This window comes from Crassostrea angulata, chromosome 1 (assembly GCF_025612915.1).
Source record: "Crassostrea angulata isolate pt1a10 chromosome 1, ASM2561291v2, whole genome shotgun sequence".
In the NCBI taxonomy this organism is placed as follows: domain Eukaryota; kingdom Metazoa; phylum Mollusca; class Bivalvia; order Ostreida; family Ostreidae; genus Magallana; species Magallana angulata.
In genome coordinates this window covers 23,135,950-23,162,769 of record NC_069111.1, presented here as the reverse complement: position 1 = coordinate 23,162,769, position 26,820 = coordinate 23,135,950, and the positions used below count along the sequence as shown (strand labels likewise).

The window sequence follows — 26,820 nt, the reverse complement described above, 5'->3', positions numbered from 1 at the left end:
TATCTCTATAGTACACAAGCGTGTCTGGGCGAATTTAAGATGGGGTGAAACCGTTTGCAAGTATAGAAGGGCGAGAATAACAGGGGGCGAAAATAACCATGTATACAGTATGTCGTAGGTATGAAAGGACAGCTAATTTAGCCGTTAGGTCTTTAATTTGGAGTTTGCAATATTCAACTAATGACTTTATTACATCGACGCGATGCGGTTGTGTTAGTTTGTCGTTCAACAGCGTAAATGCTACGTAGCCATACGTGGCAGCTACGGTTCTGAACGCACTCCTGGTGCCCGTTTCTCAAAAAGGCCTACGTCCAGGCGTAAGTTTAGTCCAGATCTGGAGTAAATAAGAGACTAAACCTCAAAATCAGACTAAGTTGCGTTTCACAAAAAATGGCGGAAACTTAGTTAGGACTAAATTTGGGTTTAAATATACGCCTATGTTCCGAACCTATGTTATATATGTTCTTTTACAACACGCATGTATTCTCGAAAGCTACATGTTACCTGAATGCTTATGAACTTGCATTAAGATACAATCCATTTTAAATTTGTTAAAATTTTACTTTAGAATATATTTTAGAATGCAGAGTTTGTATCAATTTTAGATCTATTGACAGGCGTTTGTCAAGGTTACCAATTTTAAAATTTTACACGCCTTACATTTTACATTTTGTATGCCTCCTTAATTTTTTGGAAAAAAAACATTCATTTATCTTATTATGATTCAAGGATCAATTTATGAATTGCGTTCATATTTTTTTAAAAAATATATATGGTTTACTACCAATGATCGTCGTGCATATGCATTTGTGTTGTTTCTTTGTACTGTTTTAATTGAATTGAAGTTTAATCGCTTGAATTCATTAAAGCAAGTTTTGTTTCTCATATGTCAGATGTATACATGTTTATCAAAGGAAGTTGTCGACTTGCAATACAAAAGACGTTGTTTCAGCAGATTTACAACAGTGTGCATTATTAACAAATTTAACTAGCTTGTCATACTTATTATATATACAACTGTATTCCCCCAATAACTCAGATAGGGAAAAAAGTAGGACTCAAATGAACTTGTTAAAACCGCAAAGACCCTAAATATCGTTTTTTTAGATGCCTTTTCCATTATACATTTAGAAACCTTTCGTTCATAAAACTTTCTTCAAACGGGGAGAAGGTCTTAGATTATTGCTTTTATATCTACATTTTAATCAAGCTACTGTACACAGGAGTATTTTCGACATGTGTAATCTTCGCCCTTCTACACTTTTAATAAGTACATATAACATATATCTCGTATATGTTTAAGCTTTCAAATAAGACTTTAACAAGAATAACAAGTCATTGAGTTTACATCATTCTTGCTAAGCATGTTTATACTAGAATAACCTTGTAAATAACCTTAATTTGTAAATTCAACTCACTTTCAGTGACTGTCCTCAAAGATAATTCTTAATTGGCAAAGGACCAGTAAAAATTAGAACCAGTCTAAAATCTCAAATGTACATGTAGCTCCTGATTTAAGAATAATTAAAAAAATAATTGTAAAGCCTTTTTTTTTTATATTTCTTTCATACGTCTACTCATAGCAAAAAACTTGTACTGTATACAGGCACGTAGCAACGGTTTCAAAAGTTGGGGGGGGGGGGGGGGAGTAAATTAAAAAAAAAAGATCAGCAAAAAAAGAAGAAGCTTATTTAATGCTAAAAAATGGAATTTGCCAATGTTAGACCTTACAACATGAAAAAGTGTTGGGAGACCAGCATCTAAAGGAAAACATAATGTAGTAATAGAAAAGTCACCCCTCCCGCCTCGCGTTCTCCTGGCATGTGTATAGCTTGTCGATATAATGAACAAGTTTTTAATGAAAGCACCTACATGTTTGAGTATTGAATCAAATTTGTTTTAGTTCAATATTTTCAATTTATTTGACCAGGGACATAAGTTACATTTATTAAGGAATAAGGAATCATTCTTTGAGTATTATGAGGTGATAATTTCGGTCGGGGCGTAATCAAATCCAATAAAACCCGAAGGGCTTTATGATAGATTTTAGCACGCCCCGACCAAAATTATCACCACATAATATTCAAAGAATGATTCCTTATTACTTATATTTAAGGAATGAATTCAATATTTATTTGTTTTATACGATAAAAAATGGTTTTGAGCAGTTTACACTTTATAAACCGCGAAGCGGTTAAAAAAAAGCGTAAACTGTTTCGACATCGTTTAACCTTATAACGTTAATTAAGCTTTGTCAAAGTGAACATATATAAATACTGACAAATTGGATGCAGATATGCAAGGTATCGGTCTCATTACTCCCATGTCAAATGAAAAATGGATCGTTATGATATTACGAAAAGTAGCCCGGATGTTGTTTAAACATGATGCTTAGCCAGATTCATAACATTTGGCCAACGCAGGCCAACAGTTAGCCCAACAATGGCCTCATAATACATCACCATCACCAACTATGAATATTTGGTCTTGGACTACCGTTGGCCCAATAAGGGTAACCCAACGGCTTCAATACAGCCATATTGTGAGATTGGGCCAACGATGTGCTGCTATCTGGGATAAACACATTGAACTATGTACATTTTTTGCTATATGTGTATCATGTGTACTTTCGAGTAAATGTACTATGAATTGGAAAATTGTCCTCCACTCAAAGAAAAACAAAATACGATATGCGCATGCTTAGTACTCAGCGGAGATGTCCAAGTTCCTCGACATTTAAATCCTAACCTACGCCTTTCTCAGAAACGCAACTTAGATCCGACTAAATAATGGCGTAACTTCGTAAGTCGGACTTGGGACCGGTACACACGATAAGGCTTGCCTTACAAATCTTAAAACTTAAGTTGCCGCGTGTACACCCTTAATACACGTTTTTCCTAGTCTAACAAGTCAAAATTACGAATATAGCACTGCTCTATTTTTTGATACAAGACTTAGCTGACCTTTTTTTCATAGCCAATGAAACCATTTACCCGTTATGTCAATCTATTTACTAGTATAATATAACCTGTGGGTAGATTTGAGATCACATGCTATTTGAGGAGTTAAAAGACTTAATAACTCTGCAAAGCGTTGCTGATCCATCCGTACAAAATTCTTCAAGGTGCTAGGGTCTCCTAGGCACAATTCATGCAGCAGTGCAATATGTGCACCGTGTACAGCTCATTTTTTTTTTCTCAAAAAACACGTAGTGATTATGGAAATAATGTTTATAATCATGTAAGGCTGTAGACACTAGAGACGTAAGGCTTGCAATAACGTATGTTTTGTACTTGTAAGGCAAACCTTATCGTGTGTACCTGCCCTAACTTAAGCCCTAATTTACGCATTTTTGAGAAACGGACCCAGGTATCAATCTGGTGAAGGGGCCTATTTTTGAGCGATGTTCAACTTTAACTCTTTGATGGGGAAAGGGGGGGGGTTAACAAATGTACGAGACAGTCAGTAAAAATATCATTATACATGTATCTAATATTACATATTGTATTATTGAAAACATACGATTATATTAGGATTACGTACTGCAGTAAATAATATACAGTTTCGAAAAACTAATGACAGACCATCATTATTTTAAAGTACATTTCATTATCAATCTATTCTTTTTGTGAAAAGTAAAATTTAAAAAAAATCCCCTTTTTGACAGAGAAAATTTGCACTGATGGTCCATCGTTTTGATTTATTCCTTTTTCTTTGTTTTCGTAAATCATCTTATTAAATGTACTTTGCAGATTACTTTCTACTTTGTGTACCAAAATATTTCGAATGCAACATAATATTCAATCCAAAGCTCTATCTACAGGACATATCAATTAACTTTTTTATAGAATATTTTTGTGTAGTGCTCGGAGCTAATCGGCTTTGATTGCCTTCATCGTCTTTACCATGACAAGGGACCTCGCTTCTTGGTTTGATTTTTTTTTTACAATAAAACATATGCTCTTTTTCTTTCTTTCAAAGAATCAAACATCCACCCATCCCCACAATCGTTCCCTTAAAATTTGAGTATTGATTAAAACAAACAACCATCTTGTATGAAAATAAAACAAAATGTTAAATCTTTATAGAAATGCAAAGTGAGGAGAACTATGCCTATTTTAGGAATATCATCAGTATATCATCAGCATTTTCAATTTTTTTATACCCAGATGATATATATTTATATCAGTGAAACTTGATAAGTCTCAAAGCAGATTTTGTCTAATTGACCTTATTTTTACATTTTTTATACATCACTCTTTCAGTTTTCTTGACAATGTTTAAGATACCAGCAATTAGTTGCAAAGATCCAGAGAAGAAAGCCTTAGCGCTAATAACCTATGTCCTAATTCTTTTTCTGTAATTTGGTTACACATTTTTTTTTTGAAATTCATAATTATATTGGGTAAATCTATGTTTCAGAAAAAAAATATCCAATTCAATATTTAGCTTAATGCCAACAGCAAATGTAAAATAAACTATCATATGATCAAATATCATAAATGAATGAAATTATGCTGTTATTCAGACTGTTACTAATCAATGGCCTTCGTTTCAGATTATATATTACTGTTTCTAAACAGTGTTTGATACATAATTCCACATTCTGACATGAATTCTCACCTACACATTGGAAAATCATTAGCTTTATACCAGTTAGTAGAACACAATATTACTTAATTTTCCATAGCAAAAATACCATTGAATTCGGAATATGCCTGCCTTAAAACAATCGATTTCTTTTCTGATCTTATTCAAAGCTTACGAAAGGAGGGGACCCTGTTGACAAAAGATGAACAGTGAAACAATTACACATAAGACCGATTAAGCGAGAACAAATGCTTTTAATTGCTAACCTGAATGCCATGTCAGAATCCAGTGAATGCGTAGTCGTCATAATGTATCGGCGTTCTTTGATTGGCTAATCAGTTCAGACCGCAGAAGATTGCGTATAAAGCGCTCAACACAAAACCTCTAAGAATTATTAGCTACTGTCTTAGCCCTCTTTGAAATGCTCTCAACATTCTTCGGGTATATATAGGGTTATGATCACCGCCAACTGTACTAAAACTTGTTCGGGAAAACTTTATATATTACAAGGTAAGGTCGTATCATATATGTGTTGTTACAATGCATCACTTTTTGCTTTATAATTATGATATAGCTTTGGTAAACTATCTAAATAAAACAATTTTTTTCTTCATTTAAATATAGCCTCAACTCCTGCTCAGTTATTTATTGAGTTGCTCTTGCCCCTGGTTGAATGTGAAATGCCATGAAGTTAAGTGACATATATTTCAATTCTGAAAAGATTGATACTACTATTTCACATAAACTTCTAGACAAAGAATCCCACTTAACTATCAGTATAGTTTTGCTTGCATTTACTTTACTAAAGCTAGAAACTAGTCACAGGAGTAGTTGTTTTTTTTTCTTCGAAAATTAGATTTGAATATAAAAAAATCAGTATTTAAGAAAACAGTTTTGATTTTTAAGTCCTTCAAATACTTTTGACTTGCACTAAATAAACTATTAAAACAGCGTATTAAATAGTAATTAATGTGATCGTAAATTATTCATCTTACAATCATAAACGACTGGAAAAACATAGAACGCCTCATAAATTTATTATGTTTTCTCAATACAAGTATGCTGATCAATGCAGTTTTTGCTTTTCAAAACAATTTACAACTTATATGAGAATCGAGCCTTTCTGTCTGTCGATAGAAAACAATGACAAACGAAAACAATTACAAATGAAAATGAAGAAATACAAAAGAGAGGAGGAAAGAGAAAAATTCGTAAAACTTTATATTGTTGACCTAATTCTAATCCGACATTGCCATGTACTTTGGAAAGAAAAAAACCCAGTGTTTAGCAAGTGCATATTTCTACACAAACCTTGATATGACCTTTTGTTAGAGAAAAGCAAAACGATTATCAAGGTCCGACTTGTTGATTTGATACAGCGGCCATACAAAGCACACTTTTCGCGTCGACGTTGTAAATACACCTGCTATCAACTCCATTATTAAGCTTCTTCGGCTTTTGCAACAAACTGTTAATTGCCAACAAATCAGACAATAATATGTAAGATACTTTCAACCAATGATAATCTGTTCTATCCAGCGTAGGAGGATGATCATGAGTTCAAGGATGTTAGTTGGTAAAAAAAATTAGCAACTGATTTTTAGGGAAAGGTTTTAAAAGTTATTAAAGAATAATAAAAAATTTTAGTTTTAAAATTTAAATAGCTCTTATTCCAAAAGAAATCATATAGTTAAAATTAGCCACAACCACCTAAACCTAGTAAATGGGACATTTCTACACCTGTTGCTTTCAATGTCGTTTGTACATTTTATGCATTTATGGTATGAGCCTCGTGACTTCAGGTTATATTGTTTAAAACTTATCAAGGTTAAATGGCCAGCATCAGGGTTATAACTATTTCATGAATTTTTTTTCAAATCATTGTCAGAGATGGCAATGGATTTGTTCAACCAAATATGCACTATGCCTCCAATAATTATCTTGCAAATTTAATGTATATTAAGCATTTAAAGAGTTTAAATGTACTCCTATTGATATTAACGAAATATAGTGAATTTACACAATTTTTTTTTCTAGCAGAAACGACGTTTAATCTAGAATCCTTTATTGATGCAAGACTAATCAACTCTTTGTTCTTAGCTGATAAATTTTACAAACAAGTCTCTAAAGCGATAAAATCCAGATATTATGTTATTTACACAATCCTCTTTTCATTCGATTAGTAATTACATTGTTTAATAAGCCTTGAACACCTGCAATCAACGTTCATAATAATATAGATCGTATGATAATGTTCAAAGGTGGTCTTAAGCTTGTTAACAAATACAATTTCATCAGAGAAAATTTTCAAAATTGATGATGAAAACCACGATATTGCAAGATATATACCCCCTAGCAAGGAAAATAAACAAAAGAGCTTTTTTGTGTTCTTACTTTTTTTAAACAAACAATACATGCATAGAGTTTATGAATACTGTAGTAAAATACATTTCTAAGATGGAGTTGTCTTCTTATTTAAAACACGGAAAAGTACTTAATCAGACATGAATGTTGACTCATTTTTTCCAAATATATAGAGAATGATAATATGTAACTTCTTACGTGATTTTGCTCTTAGATTGTTTGATGTAGGGTTATAATTGTCTATAGTAAGTTAGAAGTAAAAGAAATAACTCAGAAATTTCATGAGTTGATGTGTCCGACAAGATGGTTCAAACTATATTCGATTCATTGTGATGTCATTGGGTGCCTTTGACGGGCTCCAAATTTGGCTTATTTGCTATAATGTTAAAAATAAAGGCCAACAAGACTGACTTTTCATTATTTTATTATCTGTTTAAACGACATATTAAAGGGAAACAACGACACACGGAGCGAGCGATGACAACCTTACAAAAAAGGTTTTATAGTGTTTATATCGGAAATCTATGTAACTGTATAAGATTGAACAACGTATATACATTTGTGAATGATTACACTTAAATCATAATGATAAAAGTAAAAATAAATGTTATTTATTAACCTTTAGTATCTATATGGCCCATCACCTTGTTATGTAAACACTATTTGGAGAAGGCATTCAACATTAAATCGGTATTTAAAATTTATAGAAATAAAATTACCAGCATACAAAAACTAATAAAAGTGGTCAAAATGTCAAAATAGAAAGAAAACCATGTGCATAGACTAAATTCCGAATAGCAATCTCTCCTCAACTTACTTGAATATAGTTATCATTATCCCTATACTCATCACGTGTCGCCATGTTGTATATCAGACTATGAAAACAATAAATTCACGATAGTAAAGATCAAATTTTACGTTTCAATCAGTAGTTCTCTTGATGACCTTTTCTCGCAGAAGAATTGACACTAGCGATATTGAAATATTTCAATATTTGTTCTGTCATGCTTTATTTGAAAAAAAAACCCCATTGAATTCTAAGATGGATTACGTTCTTAGAGGTGTGATGAACTTATTTTGAAACAAATATTGTGGACTTTAGATCTGAGATGAATATTTAGTGTGACTAGTTAAAAAAAAATCTTCATAGTAATATCAATTCAAGAGATTAAAGCAGTTTTTACGAAAAAAAAAACCCACCCATCAGCAAACAATAATCGATAAGATCCTGGTATTTTCACAGGCTATATCCATCGTCACTATATTATGTGTAATAAATATTTTACTTGATATACAGAAACTCTTACTTACTTGATTTTCAGCCTTTGTCTTTTTAAAGCATTTTGTTTTTATCTATATCATATAAAGTTTTGATTTGAAAAAAGAAATTTTCATTAATTATAGAGGTATGTATGTAAAATATATTTTTAAAACAAATGCTGTATTATCGTAAACGAATCTAAGTTGTATGTTATTGGGAATTCAAATTATCTATACCTTTCAGGCACGTTTTTGAAGGTGGGGGAGGGGCAAACTCTTTCCAAAAAAAAAAATTAAAACGGAGAAAACACCTTTCCAAATTCCACAATCATGTCAATCATGGGGGGGGGGGGGGTGGTTGTTTGCGTGTACCTATACAAGTATCTTCAATTTCACTGTTTATTTCTTTTTTTTTACTTCCATATTTTACATAAAAAGTGGGGGCAACTCCATTATCATTTTCTTTTTTATATATTATTTTGAGAAAAGAATTTGCTGCAAACAAAGTGGAGGCCAGGCCTACCCCTTTCCCTGATTCTACGTGCTTGTCTTTTAAACGCTTATACTAAATCACCACATCGACCACAGATGATATATTGGCAAGGTCAAATAACTTTTAGCCATTGAAATTATTGCTGAAATACCAGAACATAAATACTCAAGATTACATCAAAGTCATTGTTCGGTGACCAGACAAAGTCTACGTTTTTTTCTTCACAGTTAACAATTTGATAGGATTTGATACATGTATGTATCAAAGTTAAAAACTGTTGCTATGTGGTCCCGTTACCATGATAATAGTGAGTAAAAATGTAATGTTAAACTGATTGAAGAGCCAACTATGAGTAACTGCAGCACTTTGTGACAAAAATGGTAAAAAATGCATATTTTAAAGTGTTACGATTAGGTCAAATACTACGGCAACAGTTAACCCTAGCAGTCAGTTTACTGGTCTTGTTGCATTTAACACTGATAAGTGTACATGCTTAAAACAAAAATTAAGGGACTATGCGTGACCAGTCAATTATATAAAACTTTGATTCTTACATAGAATTAATAATGAAAGTTTTCGATAAACCATTATAATAAAATGAAATAAATTAGAAAATAAAATATTATTTTTTAAAATCCACACCTATCCTTTAAAACAAGCCGTCCTTTATGCAGGGTTCATGTAAATCTTGATTTAGATTCAACTTACTGTGTCAGGGTCAAGTGTTTTTCTCTATCATTGACATCCTCTCCATCAGAATCTAGGAACGAATTTTATATGAATGTTAGATTTTTGTAATTGGACACTCTTTTAAAGCAGTTGAAGGATATCCTTTGCCACAAGTAATTTTCTCTTTTAACATATATGTAGAAGGTCAACCGAAAAAACCATACATTCAATGTTAAATGATTTTAAATCAAATCAGCCCTGACCCATATTTCTTAGTCATAGTTCTTGAAAACTGTTTAAATTAGTCAACCTTTACAGGTCTAATCCAGAATAATTCTATGGTAAAAATGGAAAATAGAAATGATCATAACTTCGAAATTAACAATTCAAAATATTCTTTAAACTCAATTACCTTGGGGGATTCTTATGACAGCATGACCAGAGGGCATTTTTTTTTACAAATTACATAATAGATCGATCTTATGGCACAATTATTTTGAACGTTTCTATATCAGTATAAACTAGATTTTCTAAATGTTGAAGTTACAACGTACGTTTTAAACAAAATAGGCGATTAATACTTTACATTTGAAAAACGGATACATCCCTACACCCACTAAACCACCTTCTCCAAAATACTCCATATCTTTCACTATTGACGGAGCTCAAACGTCTTTTCTTATTTTAGGTCTTTCAGGTCCTTTAATTCTCTAATTGTTGAGAGAAATCACTAACGATTAGGTAAAACTTAGTCAGTACACTTCATATGATGTTTGGGGTAACATATTTGAAAATTGTCCTTGTATGGGGTGGTTATTTGTATCTCACGATATGCAATCCTGCGCTTAAGATAAATTGAGTTCTTATCAAATAACAATAAATGAATAGGTCGTAGATTCCAAAGCCTAAGAGATAAAGGTCACCTAATCATGCCTACATCGTACATCTAGATTTAAACATATAATTATCAGACTGATATATTTCATTTTGAATTTCTGCCTTTTCAGACATTCAATGATTAATCATGATCAGATTCACTTTGATAAAATTTAGTTAGTTTATCCTATATCTAAAAAATAGGCCTTGGTTCTAATATACCTTTCTTCGCTATTGTTTGCGGTATAGTGTTCAAGGCAGGTTTGGGAACAATGCGGGAAATACCACCAGGACGGTGGGGAAAACAGAAATTGCTGGTATTACCCGGAAAATAGTGCAAAGTACAAATGCTAGTACTTCATATTAAGTCTTAATTAAATATGTTTGAAAGTTCTTGGCTATGACATTTTATCTCAATAACCAGTGGTGTAGGAAGCAAATTGAAAGCGAGGAGGGGGCTAGACTTATCAAAAAATCTTGACAAGCCCCCAAAAAAGGTCTTTGGTTATGTATAACTTTGCAAAAACATCGGGAGAGGGCCTTTTTCGCAAAGTGATACATAGCCATAACAGAGACTTTTTTCAAAAAGTTCATGCACCATTGTTATTTGTTTTAAAATTTAAGTAATATATATACTCTGTCCCGAGTTTTTGCTTCCACCACTTTTTGCTTGATATTTAAATAACAGTAAATACCTTTGTGCTCAAACTACGTTCATCCACTAATATAAAAAATGTCAAGATTATTTGTTTTGAAACGCCCCCTCTACCGCTTCATCCAAAAATTGAAAGTCTACGGAGATTTTGCATTGCATCAGCCATTAATAAGCCCGGATGATAATGTTACAAAATTGCGCGATGTATTCCGAGTGTATTCCGAATGGAGAAAAGATGTAAACATTTCCCATTACAAATCTCCGAAAGGAAATTGTTTTCGTTCCTGTGAAATTTTATGAGTGAAAAGGGATTCTTGTTCAATAAAGACTTCTTGGATATATTCCCTTTCATCGATTTCAATTGGTATGTGTATTTCTATTAAAATTCATCAAAAATTAATGAAGCAATAACTTGGGACAGACTATAGGTGCATCTATACAGTTATTGTAAGCAGAAAACAAAACGTTTCATTTTATGTCTATTTTGTGCTTTGAATGATTATAAATCTGTAAAATACAAAATTTGGGAGCAATCAATCAGGACAGAAACACACACACACACACACACACACACACACACACACACACATATATATATATATATATATATATATATATATATATATATATATATATATATATATATATATATATATATATATTTTTATATATATATATATATATATATATATATATATATATATATATATATATATATATATATATATATATATATATGTATGTATGTATGTATATATTGTATTATGAATACAAAATTTATAATACTGAAAGTGAAATGGCAAAGCATGCTAAATAGTTTTTTTTGTATTTAATGCTTACATTTTTTTTTTAATAAATGTACATGTTTTACATTAAACAAATCTAATAAATGAATAATATAAATTTTCATTTCCTAGTAAATTCCAGTATTTCCCAGCATAGTGAAAATCAGTTGTATTCACCAGGACAGAAAATACCGGTATTTACCACTGGTAATTCCTAGCACCAGTACTTCCCGGCCAATCCTTTTTCTATGTTATGTGTTCGGCTTGTTCCAAGTGAAATTATCAAAATCCTTTTAATATCTTCATCATAATCGATTCTCTAATCAATTTATTCAATCACCGAACCATCATAAACAAAATCGGGTAGATTGAAAAGATGGTTAAACTGGTTTGCTTTACCATTTATTCTATAACTTTTAAATAACATCGCGACATCCTATAGAAAGGTAAGTCAAAATACACCAGCTGTGTCTTTAATATTAAAAAGAGATCTGTCTGAAATTCGTTCATATCGACTAGGTCAACATAACCACTTTATTGTCTGCTAGCAATTTGTACGAGAAAGCATGCATATTAAATTGTAATGACTCAATGACAAATTAAACAGTTATATGATCAAGTAATTAAGAAAATTAGTAAGCTGTTGAGCCTCACAAAAAAACTCTGTGTGTTGTCCCCACACAATTGTCTCTCAGAACAATTATTGCCAGCCTGGGACCCACCGCTCCTCTTCTTTTAATTTGTATTTTACGAAAAAGAGGATCATACTCAGAAGATAGTGATGAAATATTTAACATTCCCTCCTATAAATTGCTGGAGACTTTGTTCATTATCACTTAGTGATATTTCTTCCCTCGATTTCTGAAGCATGTGAGACAGCTACAGACATGCAAACATTACCCTCCTCCGAACGGATGCTTAAGGTATGCGCTTATATTTCAGCCTACATAGTATTTCATTTTTAATGTTACTTTGTATCATTTAGCTTTAAAGGATAGTTCGCACTTTTCATAAAAAATCAATAAATATGTATAGACTCTTTATATTACATGAGGCAATGTTACCTGAACGAGGTTGACATGTTCAAGGCCTTCCAGATATTATATCGGTTACATGTATAAAACAAGAACCAGGCTTCTTTTTACATTTTGAAATGCTACTCATCGTAAGCATTATATTGTTATCTATATGTTTTTAACTTCAAAAATATAAAATCAAAACCAGAACGCTTCTACTTTTATTTTTGTTCATTGAATACAAGAGAAATTATAATTGTACTTATAATATTCATAGAAACATTATACCTCCAGATCCTTTTCGAAACACTCTTATTAACTCAACTTAGTTCGGTCTTCATCATATTCAAATTTACTCTACAATTGTACAGACAGAAAGGGAGGAAGACTGCTATGTACTTAAGAAATCCTCCTTAAGTCATGTTCTGAAGTTTTTTCCTTAAAGAAAAAAGCATCATCATTGTGTCTTGTATCGTTCAGGTTTTTCCGCGAGTGATAATTACTAGAAGATCTGCGTGTAAAGTTCCTCATTTGTTTTTTATATGAGGCAGATATCGCAAGAGCCTTGAAATTAGCTTTAATCGGCTGATTTTCTGATTATTTGCACTAGAAAAACAATTAATGTCCCAAGGAACTTTTCAAAGTGCAATTTTGTTATGTCGAAAGTAAAAAATGCTACTCTACTAACCAAAGAATGTCTTATATAATGAAAAGTATATGCTTATTAACAAAGTTTATGTATATGCAAAAAACCTTCTTAGAGAAGTTAAGGCGCTTAAAATAATAAAACAAAATAAAAAGCCTTTTTGGTATACATTAAACTGTTTGTCTCATTAAAAATGTTTGCATTTTGTCAGCCGTTCATTTGAAAAATAACTATATATTTTATCTTTGGCTTATTTATAAATCCTGCTATAAATTACAGCATTTCAGTTATTTTGTACGTAACACTGTCAAATAATTATACCAGTGCCAAGGTAGCATTTTTTCACCGCTTAAGATGCAGTTTCGTAAAATTCATGGAAAATGAATGACCATTGTGCAAATAGTATACACACAACCACTTTTGTTTTTAATGTATCTCAACTGACCTGTGTATTACTTTTTAAAATTAATATCCGTTAGGAAAATACTAATTCATATAGAAGAAAATACTTTTTCTACAGTAAAAGTTGAAAATCCTTTAGGTTTTTATAAAAAAAAATCCTACAGGAAATATTTTTACTGTTGGTAAAAAGTATTTCTTACCGGATTTTAATTCAAACGGGAAGTTTTCTCTTAGGAAATTAAGGTTTCCTACTGAATTTTAAAATCTTACAGGAGTTTTGTTCAAATCCTATTGGAACTTGAATTGCTGCAGGAAATTTTTCATTCCGATAGGAAATTTAAAATATGCCACTGGAATAATGTTTATTCTATGAGAAAAATTATTGTTGGTATTTTTCTGAAAGAAAAGGAAACTCAATGAATAAGCAGCAACACTTTCTCCTGACCTTGTAAAGATATTATAACAAAAAATAGAATCCCATTCTATATTCAGAAATCAAGGAAATAAAGACATACGAAACCGCTAGTTAACACCTTTTCACACCTCTTTGTTTCTCACTTGGGTACAATTTATTTAATAACATGTCAGATAAGCAGGCAAACCTGCAAATTAACAAATGAAGATATATAATAACCTTACACACCACAATATATTGTCATCAGATTGTGTTTTATCTTGACGAGCAATTAGCTTATATAGATTGGTTTTTAGCGTTCAGAGTATACCCTCGGCGTCATATTCGATCATTACTCGTTAGAGATATTTCACTGGTCACTACCAAGATTAATGGTTTCACCAAAATAAATGCTTTTGTCCTTAACACTACTTTACATTTTGAAGGATATATGGAAAGAAATTGTGCTATTCTTTGATAGTGAATATTACACTATAATCAATTCTTGTTTGTTTGACGAGATGCTATAAATATATGTATTGAACCAAAAAAAAATCTCTCAGATATGAGGTAAAATTAAACAAAACTCTAACATATTAATAAATGCTGTTGAAAACTGATTAATTGCAATATGACTTTTTTAAAACTTTTTTGCACAAAGTTTGTCAATTTTTATGTCGGTTTCAGTTTCCAAGATGTGTTTTTATTATTCTGGTATCCGACTGTATGGGGGATTTTTCTATATCAAGAAATTAAAAATAATCAAAGAATAAAAATTCAGGTTATAAAACTTAATACTAAAGATCAGACTAAGGTTTAAGGAAACAAAACAAAGCAAACAAGATAAAAATGGTACAAGACACAAAATAGTACTTTGTCAGGCTAATGATATACTTTGTGTTTGTGATATACATTAATAAAACTAATACAGGCCACAAATGTTGCTGCTCGTCGCAATCTCAAATATTAAATGGTTAAACAATTAAACAATTATTATGTGCTTTAGAAGCGTCTCAAGAGAATCTCTTGTTTATTGTGTGCATGAAAACGCATCTCATTCAGTAATAATCATCAAAATTATGGTGACTCAAAATATAATACCTTGGTGAGAAGTGGCGATTCCACTGGGTTGTTTAAATGTCGATGGTTGACAGATGAGAGTAGCAAAAAATGGATCGAATTCAATTAGACAAGTGACTATGCTGTTGGGAAATACGAATCTAACAGTTTGCAAAAAATCTTGTTACGTGCCTCAACAGCTAATTTCACAACGTTGGAAATTATATATTTTTATTTTAACAAACAGGGCCTTGGCAAAGTTAATCTGATTTGACAAATGAACAAATACAGTTTGTAACAATTAACATTTCTCTCATATTTCTGGTTATAAAAATTGGACATTTTTTCTCAAAAGATTCATTTTATACATTTACAAGAGAAAAACAATAAGATTCCTATGTTTTATCACATTTTTATCAAACTGCCATCATTTGACGCCCAGGATCAAAACGAAATCTTTTTTGCCAACAATTTAAACGCAACATTTATATCATTCAAATTGACTGCAAAGATAAAAAATCATTCGATAATGTAAAATCATATCGTTTCTATAGTGAAGATTCATGTAATATTTTTTCAAATTTTTTACAGGTGATGTGTCAAAAAAGCCTCGGTGTAGTGTATGCCTTCAGCATATTCTCCGTAGTGATTACATCGGTATTTCCCCAGCCGGCCACAACAATTCTTTGTGAACGGAGATGTGAATCGTCCACTCCAAACTTAGGAAGGCTTAAATTACTGTGGCACAGGATGTCAAAGAGAATAGGCAAAGATGGTATGTAGCTTTTTCAATCTCAAGAAAGTAAGTAAGTCATTATTTATTCAAGTGTCACATGCCAACATAAAAAATAAAATTTCAATATATAACACACTTTATCACATTTTAGCACCCTGTCTAAAGTCATATGAGACACACATTAGGGTAATGTAATTGTTGATAATCTTTATCTACATTGTACAAAGCTTACAAACCAGGTATCCATTTTCGAATGGGATCCAGGAGGCAAAGAGCCTTTTAAAATTTTCCAAAAAAGTTGTCATTTTTTGTGCAAATAGGCAGTAGGCAGATTTTGAACTGTTCTCTGAAATTAAAAGTTTATTTTTACTTACTCAAGTCAGTCTGATATTTAAGGATATCAGAACTGTAAAAGTCCGACACTTAATGCAATATCATGCTGATGTTAAGATTAATGATATCGGCCTGTCAGTGGGAACATTTTAGCCTGCAAGATCAATTAATAACTTAAGTGTTACTAGATAGTTTGCTTATGTAATCCGTTCTCTGAAATTAAAAGTTTATTTTTACTTACTCAAGTCAGTCTGATATTTAAGGATATCAGAACTGTAAAAGTCCGACACTTAATGCAATATCATGCTGATGTTAAGATTAATGATATCGGCCTGTCAGTGGGAACATTTTAGCCTGCAAGATCAAATAATAACTTAAGTGTTACTAGATAGTTTGCTTATGTAATCCGCTTAATCATATATTGATCAAATATGCAAATTACTTCATTATATTTCATTCTCAATACGATTAGAAAATATGTTTTGAACAAGCAAACGTAAAATTGGAAAGGAAATGACTTCAATTTACATTCCAAAACTTCATCGAATCAAGTTGATTATCGTTTTTTATTCAAAATTTTGATAAAATTTACTAATATGACATGAAGTTTTTTTAAAGAGGAATAATTTTTTTTTATCAAACAAAGGTTTAAAGGGGCATGGTCACGATTTTGGTCAAATTATATTTTTCTGTTTTATTATTTACAATGCTTCAGGAATGCATTTCTAATGATCAAATGAAATATGAGAGTCAGTCATTGAGTTATAAGCAAGATACATGGCTCACAGTTCTATGTCATGTAAACAAGGCTCGTGTCCTGTTTTGTTTACATAGGTTCAATTTACCAGTAAAACATTTTTTACAAGCTGATTTGTCTATCTTCTTATTCATTCTATGCATAAATAAACAATTCCTAACGGTTAACACATTTATTTTAGGTCTAAAACTGGAAATTTCACTTTCACAAAAGCTTTGTTTACATAGCAAAGAATTGTTAGTCTGTAATTCACTTATAACTCAACGAATGACACTAAAATTTTGGTTGCCTATTTAAAATGCCTTACTGAAGCATTGAGAATATTAAAATCGAAAAAATAATTTTTGACCAAAATCGTGACCATGACCCTTCAAGACAATTAGTTGTCAGAAATAAGGAATGGAATAATGCTGTAAGCGTGATAAGATCCTTTATATTCTTTTTCTTTGGTCAAAATAAACACGTACTGTGTCTAGTATGCCGAGTGACATTTGCGTTATTGCTATGTCAATCTTTTATTGCGCAAAAGAAAAATATGAGACCTGATCAGTTACGAGAATGTTCTGGTGTACCCCAGCCAAACACAATCAATACTGATACACGTCAAACGATGGTTTGTACCTTTGCTGACGTCGAAAAATAACAGCATGTATTTGTGCGCATTTATAGTGTGACCTTGTTTTTGGGGGTTGCTTTATTTGACAGTAACCAGTCAACGGTGATTTGAAATTTGCTTTATTTTGCAGACATGTCGTTTGCTGCCTTTGTCCAGTCCCTGATCGCTGCCTCAGAAAGATACAGTAGACTTGAACCTGTGGGGAACTATTTGATTACTATGATTGATAGATATCAAGATTGCGTTAAAGCATGTGAACATCAACACAGTAAGCGGGCCGAGGAGCGCACCGCTGATTCGTATATTAGAAAACAAATTTGTACGTATTATTGATATGGAATAGTCTCATTTATTTGTTATTTTGAATGGCTTACATCAGATAGATTTAACATTTAATTTCCTCAAAATTCACGAAATTTTTGTTAAAAAAATGTCTTATCTTTGAATACTTTTTAAACCAAATTAGCAATTATGCCATAAAATATGAAAAAATGACATATTTTGCTTTTTCCAGGTATTTCCAAAGGCTTGTGTTTATGACAAGAATACCTAAAACAAACATTGAGAGAGACTTTTGTGAAGTGATCAGATCTACGACCAAACCGATAAGGAGACTGTATCAGAACTTTCAAAGTCTATATTAAGATTTATGATGTTAAATGTGGTAGCCATATGCATTTTGTTTCGACTCTTTCTTTTTACGTCATATTTTTTATATCAATTCATGTTTTTATTTTAAATGATAATGCTGAGCTTTGAAACAACAATGAACTTATATGATATTGTCTATATTGTCTCTGAAAATTGAAGATAAAATGATTGTTAAAAAAGGGATAAATACTTTCAGCCATGCTTGATGTTCGATTTCATATCTTCTTTTACTTTCTTAAAGTATGCATATTTAAAAAGGTAACACTTATCTTTAAGAAGGTTCTGTCTGAAAGAAGTGCATTATTATCAAGTTAAGACGCCTACAAAGATAAACTTGCCTTGTTAAGGGGGATGTGCGGCCATCTTGTACATTTGAGGATAAGAATGTAAACATTTCTTGAACAGGACCATGCATGTTTAATCACTTAAAACAGCTGTCGAACTACACAGCTACAGACTTATTTTAAAGATTTAAAAATCTGAAAAAATATGAAGGGGGTTCATTGGTGTCCTCTCCAAAAGCATTTGTTGAGAAACAGTTTGAATTTTGCACATTTATGTTGTAACTTTGCCTCAATAAAGGGTCCCCTATTTTTATCAGTCGGCATGGGATCTATTTTTAGAACAAGAAAAATCCAGTCTGTAGTCAGAACTCCTGTGTCTATGGAGACACACTTACGTTATATTTTCATAGAAAACAATTACTGTCAATTCAAACCAATCCGTGTTAAATTTTATATACATCTCTATACCTGTCCCATGTTTGTTTTATGTTTTTCCAGTTCTATAAGTATAAATTAAAGTGAATTCTTTTTAGAAGTCGAAAAAAGTGATTGTCTAAATTAGAAATTGTCTAAATTAAAAAAGTACATATAATATCTCAATGAAAATATATCTTCAATGTACCTCCACAGACACAGACAAATCTTTTTTAACAGTCGATTTTAACAGTTCCAATCTAACAGTTCCAGTCCAACAGTCAAAATGCTGGACTTTTTTTTCGTAAAGAGTCATGTAGTAACTGTTTTACAGGTGTCAACAAATCTTGTTGGAATTGAGGCCCATCTTAAGAATAGGGTTACCCTACTTTGAGACAAAGTTACAACTTAAAAAAGGAAGCTTAGACCTTTTCCTCAACAAATGGTTGTAGAGAGGACAGCAATGAAAATAAAAATCATTTTTACCAATATAATTAGTTTCCACACGGTATCTAAATAACCATGATACTTTAAACCAATTTTAAAAGACCTTGGAAATAAGTACATTGTATAAACAAAAATGTAAGCATCAGCAATGTAAAAAAAACAAGTTTATATAAACGTACATGTATATTCCTGTATCACATGGTCGTTTAGGTACATTATATAATTAGCGTCTTTTTGTCTGTCTAGATGTGCATTCACCAGTTGATGGATGCATGGACACACAGATTAATAAATAATAATGAAGATAAAGGTGGATAAATTAACTGCACTTGGGAATGAAAGTACGAACAATTTGATTTGTCAAATCAGGACATGTGGTAACCTATGCGTTGCAGAAACTATTGAGCTTACGATATTCAATTTGTCTGCAGGGCCTCGTGTGTTAAAGAAACGACGGATATCCAAAAAAATAAAGCAATTAGAGCTTATTTTCATATTTATTTTGATGTTTATTTGTATGAAATATTTTGGCAAATTCGCATTTAAACTATTAAACATTTTATAATAATGTATAATGCATGTAATACTATTGATTATATAATATATATGAAGTTATCTTTGTCATGGATATAAATAATGGATGAAACAGCCATATCACATGTCAATTAGAGAGTTACTGTTGTCAGAAACTATGCCGGGAAAACTCTCTTTAAGTACATATTAAATCGGTTTGGTTTATTTCAATATATCTAACAATAATATATTTTTTTCAAAACGCGGGATGACATATACTTGTGCTCATCCGCCGTGATAAGGTTTGTCGTGTGTTAATTGAACCTAAAATGTCTTAGATTTCTAATGCAAATATTGTTATGCAAATAAAATTATACACTGAATGTAAATATTGTGTGTTATGAATGTGCAGGGCTGAAAACATGATCGAAACAAACTTTTAAAACACAAAACCTATTGTTACAAAAGCGAAAGTAAGGTAACAAGCAGGTAACAAGCCTAGCACATTCTAAAGAATCGCCGGTTTTGTATCTTATACTTAATTTAACATCGTTATGTCATTGAAATTGCTTTGAAGTTGCCAAACAATACACAAGTTGAACCCTTTGTGGACATGAAGACTGATCATATGCTCAATGTAATGGCTTAAAATCATATATCAAATATACTTCAGTTAATTATTCAATGATTTTAGATTTTAACAGTAGTAATCTTAAGACTCACACAAATTATATTTGTTCGCCCATTTTCAAATCATTGTTATAGTTGTGCATTTCCCTCGATCCATTTTATTGAACAGCAAATCAGTACTAATTAGATGAAGTCATTTTTAAATGCTATGATACTCAAATTGAGGATAATTTTTTAGCCTTTCTGCTAACACTTTTACGAGCATGACGAGAAAATATAATATCTAGATGAAAGTAAAATCATAAGTATAAAGTTATACTTTCTTCTAACTGACTAACTAAATAAGGATGACTAAACTTCCTGTCCGTAGTGATGAAGAGGGAAAAGAATTTCGAGCTGTGTTGACAGTTGAATTCGATGATTGGAATTTGCATTTGGAATCCTAAGAAATGCAACTTGTAAAAGCAAAACGGCATCCTCTCTCTCTCTCTCTCTCTCTCTCTCTCTCTCTCTCTCTCTCTCAGAGGAAATCTCATAAAAGCTGTTTTAAAGTAAGAAAAATTCTGATTACAAAAAAAGATCCTTATACTAAAAAATAGAAAACCAATAAAACGGTTTTTCATATTGTGTTTAGTATTCTTCTTCTACTTCAATATCAACAAGACAACATTAACCTAATATATTTTCCGTCTATACGATGCGATGTGTTATAAAACTGCATGTCATACATAAAAATGTACTTTCCAACAATAATATCCATAAGAAGCTTCCGAATGTCAATTAATCACATACAAATCACAATCCGCAGGATTGTTTAAATGATCACTATATTTTTTATCTAAAAGGTTTCGAAAAGGTTTCAGCCGATATCAGAAGAGTGCAGATGGCGTTATCTGTCTTACATTTTTCTCAGGGAGACCTTAGAAGAAAGAGTGCCATGATATTAGGTTACCAGGAGTGTGTTCAATTGCAAAACCGATTTTTCGTAAGTTTATATATAAGGCAAAACATTATAGAACAGAGAAAACATAATTTTCAATTTCCTTACATAAAAAAAATTCTTTGCAAGCTGCATCAGCAATAATTACTTTTAAACAGTAAATCTGAACGAATAACGTTTCAAACAATAACGGAATCACAGTAGGTACACTAAAGTCTTCTTTAAATTTCAATGCAGCTACATGTGTATACACGTGTTGTCACTCTTCTGTCAGAATAATGTCAGCTTTGTGGCAGTATTGTGTCAGCAATTTTTGATCACATTAATAAATTACAACAACAATCAAAATGTGTAAAATGTTAAAATGTTTTTAAAAAATATATATATCTTTAGAAGTAAAAAACAATTTAACTTGAGGGTTTTATTGGGAATATTAACGTTTTAAACACATCAATCAACCATTTTAATGGCGCAAGATGTTGAATATAAGTTTCGTAAGTCAGTGGGTCTGGGGGTTTTTTCCCATAAATTCAAATGTTTAGCATCTTACATCAACTTTATTGTCATAAAAATGTTTTTCGCATTTCCATGAACACTTTAGTTTGGTTTCGAATATTCTACTTAAAATATACATATCAAAGGCTTAGCAGCCCCCGCCCCCCCCCTCCCCCCGCCCCCTCCAATTCTTTTTTTTGCAAAGTTATACATAACCATTACAAAAAAAACTTTCTTTTTTGTTAAATCAAGCCCCCCCCCCCACCCCCCATTTTGGCTTCCCCGACGCCACTGCATGTAGTACCAAGTTAGTTATCATAATGTTTATAGCATCGCAAAAGCGGCATTTCTTCTTTCATTTAAATGTACACTTTCTGAAAAATACGTATATATAGAATTTTGTCTACAGGGTTAAAACTATTGTTTTCTTAATTTTTGTATCTAACTTGTTATGTGAGATATTTATCTTTGAAAATAGTGATCCGACAAAATATCTGAGACATCACGTAGTAATTTTTTTTTACCTAGAGCAGTTACTACTTTCTGAGATGGAAAATATCTCTTCAATGGAGTGTTTAAAATATCGAAAATACTAATAACATAGAGAGTCAGATATATAAAAAAAACATCACTTCCAGAACAACAACAAAAACCAAACTAAAACGTTGTTATAATGGAAAACAATTTACGTGATAAAAAAGAAAAGAGTTGGAATAATAATTGAAATGTTTAACAAAAGGCCAATACGCCTTAACGGTCAACTGAGTACCGTTGCCCATACATAAACTTGTCAAGGAGTCTCATATATGCATTAATTAAGTTTCATTCTGGAATAGAAAATTATAATATTGTAACGACGACCACCTCCCTGTCTGAATCTATTAAATCTATGAAATCTATAATTTTGGCAAAAAAACTTAAATATCATAATAGAGTGCATGACCTGATATTAAAAGGGTACAAGGCTCTGATAAAAAATGATTTTGTTTACTTTCAAGATAGGTTTTATGTGTATATGTGTTCATAGATAATCTAAAACAAGGTTCCTGGTAAACACGATCATGTTTTATTTAGAACAACCTCCCATCCCCCCTATCCAGGGGCAGACAGAAACTCTCCCTGTGGGCATTCAAATAAAATAACACCAGCTTTATATGCTATAATGTGTTATTTTCTCCTGTTCCAGCTTTTGAAAATTCAACCTTCATTGACATGTCATCACTATTTGGTATTTATACCAAAATCATTGTACATGTACTGCTTATCACTGGTTATGGTTAGCCAATTATTACTTTATTATGAACAAGTCTTTTTGTTTATTTAAAAAGTTCTTAAAACAGTTTTGTTTTAAATGACAAAAATACTTGCATAACTCTTTTGATCATACAACTTCTTATATACATTTTATTCAATGATTAAGAACTAAATATGAAGAAGCAAAAGAAGATAACTTCATCATGAAGAAGCAAGGAAAGATAACTCCATTTTGAACAAGCAATGGAAGATAACTCCATTAACTGTTACAACCCTCCCCCGAACGCTTTTCAAATGCTTTCGCAATATCTCAGTTAATAGACAGCTTAATTCTTTTTCTTTTATAATTATGTGAATTAACTCATTTCTTATATTGAAATTCCGGAGCAGAATTAAATAATAAGACAACTATATCCCCCATCCCAGTCATAACCCTTGCCTTACATGTATATGAAATGAAATATTTTTAAAGATGACAGCTTAATGTTCTTTTCTAAACATCCAGTCAGTTTTTATTCTTTGTCAGTAGACGTGTTTTAAATATTTTATATACATTAACACTAAATTACCATTTTTGCCACACCCTGGATTAAGAATCCCTAACCTATTCAGAATCAGTGGAAGTAATTAAAGAAGACAATTTTTAGGTCATCTGAGCAATCTCAGGTGACCTATTGCTATCGGTTTTCGTCCGTCGTCAGGCGTCGTGTGTTTACAATTTACATTTTTAACTTCTTCTTACAAACTACAAGGCTCATTGTTACCATTTTTAGTGTGAGGCATTTCTATGGTAAGAGAAATATAAATTCATAGAAATTCATGGCTCTGCCACCCCCGGGGGGCAACATGTGGGGCCAAATATGCAAAAAAAAAAGCCAAAGAACTATATATGATATGAGTTGAATTTGGCCCCCATAATTTGCCATTTTTTAAAGTGTTTCGGGAACTATAAAATGTTATGTTAATTTTTAGAAGAGTTACCGTTGATATGAAATGTATTTTTCGCCTATTTGTTAGATTTATTTGCACTCACTTGCAGTATATGACGTCAGAAGTGACGCTATTTCTATAATTCAACCAAAATCAGTCAAAAATTGACATTTTTTCCATCTTTTAACGCATGGGAAATATAGAGCGCATGCTTGAACAAGGAAAATGTTTTTGTCATTTATTAGTCTTGGGTAGTTACATCTCTGATTAAAATATTTTGTTTGTTCAAGCATGCGCTCTATGTTTTCTGAAAGAAAAACTGCTTGAAAACAAGCCGTTTTATGCTAAAATTGCAAAAATGGCGGGAAAAGGTTGTCTTTATGATATCATATTTCTAAATTGTGGGCACTTGAATCAAAATGAACATAATGTAAAAACATCACATATATATTTGTATAAAGTGAACAAATATTTACACTAAAATGATAATGTTCATTTAAGGGGACCATTTTAGGCCCATATCATATATAGTCCTTTTCAAAAATCTTCTTCTCTACTCACGCACAAGTGAGGAAAAATCTGGTTGCATAGTTATGATGTTCATAAAGCCTTTTATCAAAATTGTGAAGTTCATGACCCCTGGGTTAGGGGTTCAGGCTCCAGGGTGGGGGCCAATATGGCCATACAATAAAAATGTATTAAATCTTAGAAAATCTTCTTCTCTACTCCCATATATATTTGTTAAAAACTAAATGCTTGGTTATAATGTCCATGAAGCCCTCTACCAAAATTGTGAAATTCTTGATCCCTCTGTTAGGGGTTCAGGCTCTAGGGTGGGGCCAATATGGCAATATTGTAAAAATATTTTAAATCTTGAAAAATCTTCTTTACTTCCACACATGTGGGCAAAAAACTGAATACATGGTTAAGATGTCCACTAACTCCTCTTCCTAAATTGTGAAATTCATGGTCCCTGGGTAAGGGGATCAGGACATGATGTGGGGGGGGGGCGGCAATATGGCAATATAGTGTTAATGCATATAAAGTTCAAAACATTTCTTCTCTATTCTCACACATCTGTATTAAAACGGACTAATAATTATGTTTACCAGGAAATCCTCTACTGAATTTTTAATTTTCATGTCCCCTGGAGTATGGGTTTTGACTCTATAGGGCAAGGCCAAAATGGATGTATAGGTGTTAATGCATATAATGTTATAAAATTATCTTCTTCACTCCCACACACCTGAAAGGAAACTGAATTCAAAATGTTGTAGACCAGATCTTTAAGTTTTTCGCCAAAATTATAGGTTTCATAGTTCTTTTTGAAAGATTTCAGGCAGGGAGGTGGTCGTCATTAAAAATTTAAAATTTATACTCCAGAATAAAACCTAATTAATTAATTGCATATATGAGACTCCTCGAGAAGCTTATGTATGGGTTATAGGCTACTCAGGTGACCGTCAATGCCAATATTGGCCTCTTTTTTAAATTACACTATATGACCATTTTGCACTGCCCTTAATTGAGAACCCTACCTTGGGGGCAATGAAATTGGTAGAGGGCTTCCTGGTCTACAAAATTATGAAGTCATTTTTTAAACAGATGTGTAAGAGTAGAGAAGATGATTTCTAAACATTATGCATTAAGTCTAATATTGCCCCCCCCCCCCCTTTACGGTCTGAACCCCTGACCCAGGGGCCATGAATTTCACAATTTAGGTGGAGGAGTTTGTGGACATCGTAATCATTCATATGTAAGAGTAAAGAAGGAGGTTTTCTAAGGTTAATTACATTTTCACTACATGTGTATAATGTCCCCACCCTAGGGCCTAAACCCCTGTCAAAGGGGTCATAAATTTCAAAATTTAGGACATCGTAATCATGCATTTAGTTTTTAACAAATATATATGGGAGTAGAGAAGAAGATTTTGTAAGACTTAATACATTCTTACTATAGGGCCAAATTGGCCTCATCCTAGAGCCTGAACCCTTGACCAAGGGACCATAAATTTCACAAATGTTGAAGCTGACTTCATGAACATTTTAACTCAGCATTCAGTTTTTTCCTCACATGTGTGGGAGTAGAGAAGAAGATTTTTGAAAAATTGTTTTTTTTTTGCATATCTGGTCCCGCCTGTGGTGCCCTTGCGAGGGTAGAGCCGTAAATTTCACAATTTAGATTTCTCTTACCATAGAGATGACTCACCCCAAAAATGGTAACATTTAGCTTTGTAGTTTAAAAGAAGAAGTCAAAAATGTAAAATTTTAATGCACAACGCAAGACGACCAATTGCAATATGTCACTTGCGTGACTCATGTCCTAAAAATCCTTAAACAATGCTTATCAATGGATATATATGAAACTGACACTTTGGGTAATGACACATTAACCAAGCAACATAAGAATGCGGATTCCTATAATATTATTTGATCAACTCTAAAACCCGAAAATGCAAATTTTCTCACACATGAATAATGCAAACATTTCGTTTCATTACCTTCTAATTTTAGATGAAATGGGAGGGTGTGTATTTGGATATGGCTTTCCAACGCCACATTGGTTTTTTTTATTCAATAACTCACATCAGAGATTCAAGAGTTCTTCATCT

The 26,820-nt window shown here is 31.9% G+C and overlaps 1 protein-coding gene across 1 annotated transcript; it reads left to right on the top strand.

Moving 5' to 3' along the window:
- The first annotated feature begins 12,544 nt into the window (after positions 1-12,544).
- Positions 12,545-18,503, top strand: LOC128191412 (uncharacterized). The gene is made up of 4 exons (XM_052863472.1): positions 12,545-12,615; positions 15,801-15,984; positions 17,782-17,970; positions 18,166-18,503. The coding sequence occupies exons 1-4, from the start codon at positions 12,580-12,582 to the stop codon at positions 18,189-18,191; spliced, it is 435 nt and encodes a 144-aa protein (XP_052719432.1). The 5' UTR covers positions 12,545-12,579; the 3' UTR covers positions 18,192-18,503.
- The last annotated feature ends 8,317 nt before the right edge of the window (positions 18,504-26,820 follow it).

What these genes read in the sequence shown, in the direction of transcription:
- LOC128191412 (XM_052863472.1), top strand. Translation starts at nt 12,580, where the DNA reads ATGCAAACATTACCCTCCTCCGAACGGATGCTTAAG. An exon ending in AAAGAGAATAGGCAAAGATG is followed by an intron (nt 15,985 to 17,781) that starts GTATGTAGCTTT and finishes TTTATTTTGCAG; the next exon opens with ACATGTCGTTTGCTGCCTTT. An exon ending in GTATATTAGAAAACAAATTT is followed by an intron (nt 17,971 to 18,165) that starts GTACGTATTATT and finishes TGCTTTTTCCAG; the next exon opens with GTATTTCCAAAGGCTTGTGT.